The 11,217-nt window shown below is 43.2% G+C and overlaps 1 protein-coding gene across 1 annotated transcript in view; it reads left to right on the top strand.

Annotated features, from left to right (window-relative positions):
• The first annotated feature begins 46 nt into the window (after positions 1-46).
• The window catches only part of PTPRS (protein tyrosine phosphatase receptor type S), a 179,950-nt gene continuing 168,779 nt past the window's right edge, over positions 47-11,217 (top strand). Inside the window, exon 1 of the mRNA XM_081321595.1 lies at positions 47-161. Within this exon, the coding sequence (XP_081177721.1) occupies positions 53-161 (109 nt within the window). The 5' untranslated portion in view covers positions 47-52. The remainder of the gene's footprint in view (positions 162-11,217) is intronic.

Below are 11,217 nucleotides of genomic sequence, written 5' to 3'. Positions count from 1 at the left end.
CATTGACATGGGCCCTCAGCTGAAAGTGGTTGAACGTACGCGGACAGCTACGATGCTCTGCGCCGCCAGCGGGAATCCAGATCCAGAGATCACCTGGTTTAAGGATTTCTTGCCTGTTGACCCCAGTGCTAGCAATGGACGAATCAAGCAACTAAGATCCGGTAAGGTATATGGGACTTCTTTCTTTCTTTCTTTCTTTCTTTCTTTCTTTCTTTCTTTCTTTCTTTCTTTCTTTCTTTCTTTCTTTCTTTCTTTCTTTCTTTCTCTCTCTCTCTCTCTCTCTCTCTCTCTTTCGGGTTGCCGTTCTCTTTTATAGGTGGACGATTTTTTTTAATTCATTGATCAAAGTATAAAATACAAAGTAACATGAAAATAATGGGAAAGTAAGGAAGGAAAAAGGGAAGAGGAGAAAAAAAAAGTCTGGTAGAAGGGGAAAAAAAAAAGAAAAGTATTAACTTCCGACTCTTTTTTTAGTTCGGTTGAATAAGATGACAACATATAGCCTAAACTTTTTACTTGTGCGTAATAATGACCTGCTAGCTATTTCTATAAAAAACAAAACACAACCCTATCCAATGAGCAAAACCCAAAATCAAAGTTTCATTATTATTTTTTCCCCACCTCAAGCATAAAGTCCCGAAGTGGTTTCCGAGCAGACACCACAAAGTCCAGAAGCATCTTGGGTTGACTTTCTCAGAAGTCTGCCTGCTGTGATTTGTCGAGATGCTAGCAAGCGTTGGTCTTTTTACACAAGCGTTTATTACTCTGGATCCTTTGTCTGATGCATGCCTACTTTTCTTGCAGGGATAAAACCCCTTTTGGGGGAGTGTTTGTGGCGAATGTGCCACAATTTCAAACTGATTGTCCCTGAATGTTTGATGTTCATGACAGTTGTGCAGGCTGCTTCAAGTGTCCTCTCCGCTTCCTTGTCCTCTCTATTTAAATCCCTTTGTTTTTTTTTCTTTCTTTCTTTTTACTCTCGATGAGATCAACTTTGACTTCCTGTAAGGAAAAAAAAACCCCACACGAATTAATTTCAAATCAGCTTCAAGCATCAAGGAGGAAAAACAATCGTGGTGAGCCGAATTCCATAAACGAAGCTGCTGGTGTTCCTTCACCGAGACAGGCCTCACCTTTGCGACCTGCAAGGTTGCCCCAATTTTATTTTCTTTCATTTTTTAACCAGCCCTTTAATTCAAGAGAAGCTGGGAAGCAAAGCACCAGCCCGCCACGTTATTTTGGTCTCTAGAAACGCCTTTGAGATGGATACGGGCTCGGTTAGCATTTTTGCAAAGTTAAAAACTTCAAGCAAGTGCAAACTTTGGGGGTTGGTTAGGAGCTGGGCTCACTTTTGGAGGAAATAACTGTTTTGAGTCATGGTTCTTTTGTCCAGAGCGAGATGAAAGGGTGAGAAAGAAACTCAAGATATCCTGGCTTGATTTTCAAATGGCCAAGCTTGAGGAATACTGGTTTAGGATAAGAAAGCACACAAAAAAAATTGAGCAAGGTTTCAAGTGTCTGTCGGTCTACCTATAAAATAATTTTCCTAAAATCCATGGGGGTGTCTCTGTCTTCATCTGTCCTTTCTTGAAGGGCTGACACCCCACATCTAAGCTTATGAATAAGTCTCATCAAGAAATTGCACCCCAAAGGGGTTTAAACAGCCATCTTCTTCTGCAGATCTTCAAGGTTTGTTGAAATGAGGATCACACTAACTTTTTTTAATCCCTATATTAAGATCCGCCATCATTAAGACTGATGCATAAAGAAAAGCAAATGAGTTGAGCTTTCTGGGGGTAGGTGTGTGAATGTGCACAGACAAACGTGTGCAATGAATCTTGTATTGCTACCGAGCAGAAGAAACTCAGGGTGTAGATCTGTTAGTACACCATAAATGAGTTTAACACTCTTTTTTTTCCTTTCTCTCTGGGCAAAATTTTTAGGACGGGAGCTGTGAAGTTCAAACTTCCCTATCCTGGTTTGTTGGATGATAATTCCCAGAATTGTAGGCGTTCAGTCCCAAAACACTAGGGCAGGGGTGGCAACCTTGGGTCTTTTATGACTCGTGGACTTCAACTCCCAGAATTCCTGAGCCAGCCATGCTGAGGGGAAAAGGAGAGGTTTCTAAGCTGAAGCATGCTGGCTCAGGAATTCTGGGAGTTGAAGTCCACAAGTCATAGAGATGCCAAGGTTGGCCTAGGGCAGGGCTAGGCAACCTTGGCTCTTTTATGACTCATGGACTTCAACTCCCAGAATTGTTGAGCCAGCCATGCTGAGGAGAAATGGAAACGTTTCCAAGCTGAGCCATGCTGGCTCAGGAATTTTGAGATTTGAAGTCCATGAGTCATAAAAGAGCCAAGGTTGCCTACCCCTGCCCTAGGGGATTGTGGGATGTGCCATCCTATTAGAACAAGGCATTGTGGGAGAGTTAGAAATAACAGGCCTGACTGTTCCCAGACTACAATTCCCAAGATCCTTAGGGTGACGCTTACAGCAATGAATGCTGCCAACAAAACACACAATTGTTGCAGAGACAGCAACAATTTCTCGGTCTCTCACCTGAAATGTGATATTCCCCCACCCCCCGTGCAACAGAAGCGAATCCCAGTAGAGATGGGGTCACCACTGTGCTTTTTAGAAAGCGCAGAACGATCTTATTATTACTACTGTTTGTTAAATGTGTTGCCCCCCCCATTTTGACACAAGGCAACTCTTCCTCAGCATAGTTGCCACATAGCTTCCCTTAGTGGTGTTGTGCTCTTCACACAGTGTTTCAGCCTGGACTTTCCAGAGTTGGGGAAATTGACTGTGAGAACAAGCCGCAGTTTGAAGTTTACTATTGCTTTGAACCTTTGTTTGAAAAGCCAGAGCAAACTCTGGGGTGAACAAACTCAGCTCAAATTCCAAAGAAGATCTGTAGTCCAGGGCTTGAAATGTGGGGTCCTTGGTGCTCTCTGAGCTTCGTTGTTTATTTGTGGATGTGGGATTCGTTGCCAAGTTGAAATAAAAATCACAAGCCAAAACTTCCAGGGGAAAACAACGGTAATTTATTTGTACGCTTTTGCAAAGTGGGGGGCACTCCTTGTGCATGCAAACACATAGTGGACACACCTTAAATCTTCAATCTTCATTCTTTATATTCTCCATTGCCGTTACAAAATTTACCTCCCACCTCTTCTTCATTTGGCTTAGTAATTGTACTGTATGTCCTTGTTCCGACCGATGAAACTCTTCAAAAGAACTTCGAGGTGTTGTTTACCTTAAAGGATCTTTTATTCGAGTAGCATAACATCGACACTTACATAATCGAAGCCAAAAACTGAATTCCCCTCCCCTGGGCATCTAGTATCCAAGCACAATTCCCTCCTCCAATTAAAAGTCATAAATCACATTACCCAATTCGCTTGAAGCGCGGGCTTCCTCTCCAGCTCTCCAACCGGCCAATTCTTTTATCAGCTCTGGGCTCAGTAACCTTGATTCTCACGCCAGGTTTAGTGTTGTTATGTCTAGCTGGACTCTCATTCACGTCCTCCCCTCCCAGCATCATCTAACTCTAAAAGTGAAAGGGGAAAAGATGGCCACATTTCCATCTGTTGTCAATGCAAAAGCATCCGATGTTAGCAGCGTCGACACTGTAATCATGTCGTCAAAGGGAATAAATTATCTCCGCCCCCGATTACTTCATCCATTCCCCTAATTCTGTCGCCCCTGGCCCTTATTTACGAATTTCCTTTTATGGTTGTTAGTTCCTAGAGGTTTTCTCTAAAGTTGCTAACATATCAGTAAATTCTGGGTAGGACACGGTTTTCAGCGTAGCAGAGACCTTCCTGGATACAATTCTCAAGCTTCCAGCTAGGCCCACCCGATTGCCTGCAATGGCAAAACAGTCCTGATACGTCGCGTGACGTCACGGGTTTGACACGTCTGGGCTAGGCTCATGAGATGAAAATATATACAGTTTATTGGCTTCACAGGCTAGCTAGCATGTCCTCTCAAAATTCTGTAAAAATAATAAACCCTTTTCCCCCACACAGACGTTTCGTGGCCCGACTAGGGAACCTCATCAGTGCTAGAAGGCGGTGGGGTTTGCTCTCTGTTTAGGTAGGCCTCGACTTACGATGACAGTTGAGCCCCAAATGTCTGTTGCTGGATGATGAGACAGTTGCTAAGTGAATTTTTTGCCCCATTTTGTGACCTTCCTTGCCACCGTTGTGAAGAGAATCGATGCGGTTGTTACAATGAGTAACGCCGTCGTTAAGTGAATCTGGCTTCCCCCGTTGACTTTGCTTGTCAGAAGGTCGCAAAAGGGGATCAACCTGATCCCCGGGACACTGCAACCATCATAAATGTGAGCCAGCTGCAAGTGTGTGACCTTTGATCATGGGGATATTGCAACGGTCATTAAGTGTGAAAAACGGTCGTAAGTCTATTTTCACAGTGCTGTTGAAACTTCAGATTGTCACTAAGCTACCTTACCTTACGTTCTAACTTTAAGTGTCTGATCTCAACTGCTCCAGCCATATTTTCTTCAAAATCATAAATAAAAACTCCTACAAGTCAAATAGAAATTCTAGTAACTCTGTAGGCAAGACTGTGGAATGATCAACCAGAGCTGAAATTCATTTCTTTTGCAATTTCCCCCCCCCCCTTGTTTCCTTATAGAAGTAGCCCTCAGTTTACTACCATTTACTTACTAACCTTCTGAAGATACACCAGGTCTGAAAGAAAGGGCTTCTTCACACTTACAGCCATCATAACATCCTCACAGTCCCTTGATCAAAATTTGTGCTCTTGGCAACCAACCTATATTTATGATGTTGCAGCGTCCATAAGTCACTTTTTCCCCGTGCTGTTGTAACTTTGTGTTGTAAGTCGAGGACTGTCTGTATTCGTGGCTTGCTCTGTCAGTCTTGGTGGGGGCGTGGCCTCCTCCTTGGTAGTTGCCACCCCTCAAGCAGCCATCACCCAGAGATAAGCAGGGATTAACACCAGACAAACAATCCCAACAAAAAGAAAAGACAAGACAGTACGCTAATTTAGAAAGCGCCAAGGAGAAAACCACACACCCTCAGCCACACTAGCAGGACAAGCTACATTATACAAGCAGGGATCACACCTCACACTCCCTCACACTGATCATGTTCCCTAGTGGGGTAATGAAACGTCTGCCAGCAAACAGCCAAGCTCAGAGAGGATCAAGGACCCCATAGACACAGCTCACTTTGTTGTTTTAGCATTGCCTACGTCCATCAACCGAGCAGCTGATCTCCACCTTTGCTTTCCATTCGACATTTCTCCTTCAGCAAACGTGTCCCCTTTCCGTGTGTCTGTGTGTGTGTTTTGTGTCCCTGTGTACAGTGCTGGCGTTTGGTGCCTCTGCGCTGGCTTCCGTTCGGAGAGCTCTTTTGTCCGACGCTGAAGATTCCTTGATCTTCTTTTAATGCCATTAATAAGTCTAACATTGGTTTCCCCGTCGGGAGTTGTAGGTATGAGTTTGCCTGTTTGCAGATCAAGCGGGCTCCTAAAGAGTACACGTCAGGCAAAGCGGTTTTCCTCCTATCAAAGGCAAAGATGGAGTAAATTAAACCTTGTTTGCAGAGGCAGGGTTGCGAAGTCTGCAGGGAAAGATGGCCTTCAAAAAAAAGAGAGAGAGAGAGAGAGAATTTTTGCAATTGGGACGCAAGCTGTTTGTCCTCGTGGCTTGATAACACATCTGGATTGACTCGTCAAAAAAAAAAGAAGGCTGGCTCAATTTAAATAGCTGTGCTGCGTTTCCTTGTTTCCACACCCTCCTGCTTCCTGAAACTTTCTTGTAGGCAGGGCCGCTATCTTTTGAAGCATCACTCCAAAGCTGTGTTCATTGTTTCTTCTTATTTTTTTTCTTCTTCCCCTTGCTAAGAAAAAAGAAAAGTGTGGTAAAATTCTCTTCATTTATGTTGAGTTGGGCTGTTAAATCTGATGCTAATGATCTCCAGAGGCTGGATAAGGATCTTTTTCAAGGCGTCCTTGAAATTCCTTGAATGCTGAATCCAGGGCTGTTCCTAGGGGAAGCTCTGTTAGTATTAAACGGGAAGGAAGGAAGGAAGGAAGGAAGGAAGGAAGGAAGGAAGGAAGGAAGGAAGGAAGGAAAAAATAGGAAGAAAGGAGGGAGGGAGGAGGGAAAGAAAGAAAGAAATGGAGAGAAGGAAGTGGAGAAAGAGAAGGGGAAGAAGAAGGAAGGATTGAATGAAATGGAGAAAGAGAAGAAGAAAGGAGAAATGGAGGGAAGGAAGGATGGAAGGAAGGAAGGAAGGAAGGAAGGAAGGAAAAAATAGGAAGAAAGAGGAGGGAGGAAGGAAGGAAAGAAAGAAATGGAGAGAAGGAAATGGAGAAAGAGAAGGGGAAAAAGAAGGAAGGATTGAATGAAATGGAGAAAGAGAAGAAAGGAGAAATGGAGGGAAGGAAGGAAAAAATAGGAAGAAAGAGGAGGGAGGGAGGAAGGAAAGAAAGAAATGGAGAGAAGGAAATGGAGAAAGAGAAGGGGAAGAAGAAGGAAGGATTTAATGAAATGGAGAAAGAGAAGAAGAAAGGAGAAATGGAGGGAAGGAAGGAAGGAAGGAAGGAAAAAATAGGAAGAAAGGAGGGAGGGAGGAAGGAAAGAAAGAAATGGAGAGAAGGAAATGGAGAAAGAGAAGGGGAAGAAGAAGGAAGGATTTAATGAAATGGAGAAAGAGAAGAAGAAAGGAGAAATGGAGGGAAGGAAGGAAGGAATGAAAAAATAGGAAGAAAGGAGGGAGGGAGGGAGGAAAGAAAGAAATGGAGAGAAGGAAATGGAGAAAGAAGGGGAAGAAGAAGGAAGGATTTAATGAAATGGAGAAAGAGAAGAAGAAAGGAGAAATGGAGGGAAGGAAGGAAGGAAAAAAATAGGAAGAAAGAGGTGGGAGGGAGGAAGGAAAGAAAGAAAGAAATGGAGAGAAGGAAATGGAGAAAGAGAAGGGGAAGAAGAAGGAAGGATTGAATGAAATGGAGAAAGAGAAGAAGAAAGGAGAAATGGAGGGAAGGAAGCAAGGAAGGAAAAAATAGGAAGAAAGAGGAGGGAGGAAGGAAGGAAGGAAGGAAAGAAAAATGGAGAGAAGGAAATGGAGAAAGAGAAGGGGAAGAAGAAGGAAGGATTGAATGAAATGGAGAAAGAGAAGAAGAAAGGAGAAATGGAGGGAAGGAAGGAAGGAAAAAAATAGGAAGAAAGAGGTGGGAGGGAGGAAGGAAAGAAAGAAAGAAATGGAGAGAAGGAAATGGAGAAAGAGAAGGGGAAGAAGAAGGAAGGATTGAATGAAATGGAGAAAGAGAAGAAGAAAGGAGAAATGGAGGGAAGGAAGGAAGGAAGGAAAAAATAGGAAGAAAGAGGAGGGAGGAAGGAAGGAAGGAAGGAAAGAGAAATGGAGAGAAGGAAATGGAGAAAGAGAAGGGGAAGAAGAAGGAAGGATTGAATGAAATGGAGAAAGAGGAGAAGAAAGGAGAAATGGAGGGAGGGAAGGAAGGATGGAATGAAACGAGGAGATCCATCTGACAAGTTATAAAGAGAAAAGAGGTTACGGGTATATTTAGTACACAGTATAAAGCATCTCATGATCATCGTTCCTTCTGTCAACCTTGCCAAAGAAGGAGAAGAGAAAGAGAAGGAGAAGAAATAGAGGAAAAAGAGGAGAGGAGGAGAGGAAAAAAAAAAAGAGGCGGACTGAAGCGGCCATGCCTTGAGATAGTACAATAAAGAATTGCAGGAGATAAGAAAGGCTCAAGATCTGCACATTGAAATTGAAAATTATGGCGTAAACCAGCTGTGCCGGTCTGGTGGGTTATTGGCACGCTGGGGGCCATACCGAAAACTCTTGGACGGCATTGAGAAAATCTGCACGTCGACAAAATTGCCACCTGCCAGTTACAAAAAGCCGGACTGGCTTGGCTCTGCACACAGACCCTGCCGATACATTGCGGCATCCTCGGTTCTTGGGAAGAACGCGGACGGAGGCCAACAGCCCCAGCTAAAGAACCGGCAGCTGTGGCTTTACGTTGACGTGTGCAATAAGAATAAGAGGAAGTAGCTAAATTGCTCTTTTGAATCCAAACAGACAGGCACCTGCCACATAACAGCCCAAACTTAAAAATTATCGATTTTTAAAAAAAGAGAGACCAAAAAAAAAAATCTGGATAATGGATGGGGCAGCATCTGGAGGCAGCAGAAGAAATAGAAACCTAGAGGAGATCACAAAACCCAACAACCTGCAAACAGAAATAGAACGGCTGGGTCAAACGAAAAGCGAAAGGCAGCGCCCATAGTGCTCTGCGCCTTGGGTGCCATCCCGAAACATCTGGAGCACCCCTTGAACACCCGCCGGCATTGACGAATTCACCCTCGTCAATTGCAAAAGGCAGCTGTGCTTAGAACAGCTTCCCTCCCAGCCCACCAAACCTTCAACCCCATCAGATGTTCACATCTGCCTGTCCCAGCTTCTGGCGAAGCACCTGACGGGTGGTTTACAATAATTACAAGAATCGGAAAGGCTGTACGGTCCAGAAGCAATATCGATTGGTTTTGTTTCCCAAACTGCAGAAGGGTTCCTACAGGTGAGAAACAAAAGTGTGGAGAATGAAAAGTGGAAGCTGACTTGACTGTTTCAACCAAAGCTAATAGGGAACGGTTGCTGGAATTGGGTAGGTCTTAGTTTAATGAAGAGAAGGACGAGGGGAGACATGACAGCGGTCTTCCAGTATCTCAGGGGCTGCCCCAAAGAAGAGGCAGTCAAGCTGTTCTCCAAAGAGCCTGAAGGCAAAACAAGAAGCAACGGATGGAAACCAATCAAGGAGAGAAGCAACCTAGAACTAAGGAGAAACTTCCTGACAGTCGGAACAATTAACCAGTGGAACAACCTGCCTCCAGAAGCGGTGAATGCTCCAACACTGGAGGTTTTTTAAGAAGAGACTGGACAGCCATTTGTCTGAAATGGTATAAGGGTTTCCTGCCCGAGCAGGGGGGGGTTGGACTAGATGACCTCCAAGGTCCCTTCCAACTTTATTATTATTATTGTTATCAAATATGAGCCAACCGTCTGCAACAGGAGCCCAAAAAAGCCAATGCAATCCCGGCCTGTATTAACAGAAGGATAAAATCAAGATCACATGAAGAAGAACCGCTTTACAAAGCTTTAGTAAGGCCACAGCTGGAGTACTGCATCCAGTTCTGGTCACCACAATATATAAAAAAAGGTGTTGATACTCTGGAAAGAGTGCAGGGAAGAGCAACAAAGATGACTAGGGGGGTAGAGGCTAAAACGTACGAAGGACGGTTGCAGGACTTGGGTATGGCTAGTCTAGAGACAAGAAGGACGAGGGGTGACATGATAGCAGTCTTCCAATATTTGAGGGGTTGCCACAAAAAACAGGGTCAATCTATTCTCTAAAGCCCCAGAAGGCAGGACAAGAAGCAACGGATGGAAACTCATCAAGGAGAGAAGCAACCTGGAACTAAGGATAAATTCCCTAAACAGTGAGAACAATTAACCAGTGGAACCGCTTGCCTCCAGAAGTGTAGGTTGCTCATCACTCCAAGGTCCCTTCCAAATAATAATAATAATAATAATAATAATAATAATAATAATAATTATTATTATTATTATTATTATTATTATTATTATTATTATTATTATTATTATTATTATTGTTACCACCCTTTCTTTGCCTGAAGGAAGTCAATCAAGGAAAACTTGAATGCCACAAAGTCGGACGACAACGTGAGCGTACAACAGCAACACTTGAAAACCGATTTGTTAGTTGGAAGGAAACAAGCAATGCCTGATCAATCCTTGAAGGATGTAGAAAGGAAGGGAAAAACTTCACACGGAGGCTGGTTAAGAGCAGGCGTGTTAAAGAAGAAGGGAAAAAACAACAACAACCCTGAAGGGTTGCATTTTAAAAGCTCCAGAACAAGCTTTATGAACTACGGGGTGGTCCTTGACTTGTAACCGTTTTATTTAGTGACTGCTTGAAGTTAACAACAGCACTGGCAACTGGAAACCGTTCTTCACACTTACGACTCTTGCAGCATCCCCATGGTTCACGTGATCAAAATTCAGATGCTTGGCAACTGACTCGTATTTACGACGGTTGCAGTGTCCCCGGGGTCACGGGATCCCTTCTTGCGGCCTTCTGACTAACAAAGTCAACGGGGGGGGGGAGCCAAATTCACTTAACCATGTGACTGACTTCACAACTGCAGTGCTTCACTTCGCAACTGTGACGGGAAAGGTCGTAAACTGGGGCAAAACTCACTTAAGAACTGCCTTGCTTAGCAACAGAAATTTTAGGTTCCATTACAGTCGTAGGTCGAGGTCCACCTATTAGCAGTTCCTAACGTGTCCTTGGTTAGGACATACCAGTCTTAGACTGTGAATCTAATTGTACATTACTCATAATACTAGCAACAACAACAACAACAACAACAAATAATAACAATAACAATAACAATAACAATAAAATAATAATAATAATAATAATAATAATAATAATAATAATAATAATAATAATAATAATATAATAAAATAATAATATTAATAATAATAATAATAATAATAATAATAATAATAATAATAATAATAATAATAATAATAATAATAATAATAATAGGAGAAAAGATAGCACCAATAGTGATAGACGCCTTGGGTCCTGGCTCAAAATATCTGGAAAACAGCCCTTGAGTACCATTGGCATTGAAAAAAATCCCCATCAGTCAATTGCAAAAGGCAGCTTGATTCAAACAGCTGACATCCTGCAACAATATGTGTAACACCACCAGACATCCATATCTGCGTATCCCAGGTCCTTGCAAGGGAAAGACTTGATGGGTCCTTCTAGGATGCATTGACAAAGGGCTAGACTCAAGATTACGTGAAGTGTTAATGCCTCTTAGCAACTCCTTGGTAAGGCCACACTTGGAATCCTGCATCCAGTTTTGGTCACCACAATGTGAAAAAGATGTTGAGACTCTTGGAAAGTGTGCAGAGAAGAGCAACAAAGATGATCAGGGGACTGGAGGCTAAAACATAGGAAGAATGGTTGCTGGAATTGGGCATGTCTAGTTTAATGAAGAGAAGGACGAGGGGTGGCATGATAGCCGTGTTCCAGTATCTCAGAGGCTGCCCCAAAGAAGAGGGAGTCAAGCTATTCTCCAAAGCGCCTGAAGGCAGG

Source organism: Vipera berus, assembly GCF_964194415.1.
Source record: "Vipera berus genome assembly, chromosome: 1".
Taxonomy (NCBI): Eukaryota; Metazoa; Chordata; class Lepidosauria; order Squamata; family Viperidae; genus Vipera; species Vipera berus.
The sequence above is the reverse complement of the archived record's forward strand: the minus strand, read 5'-3'. Positions and strand labels throughout refer to the sequence as shown.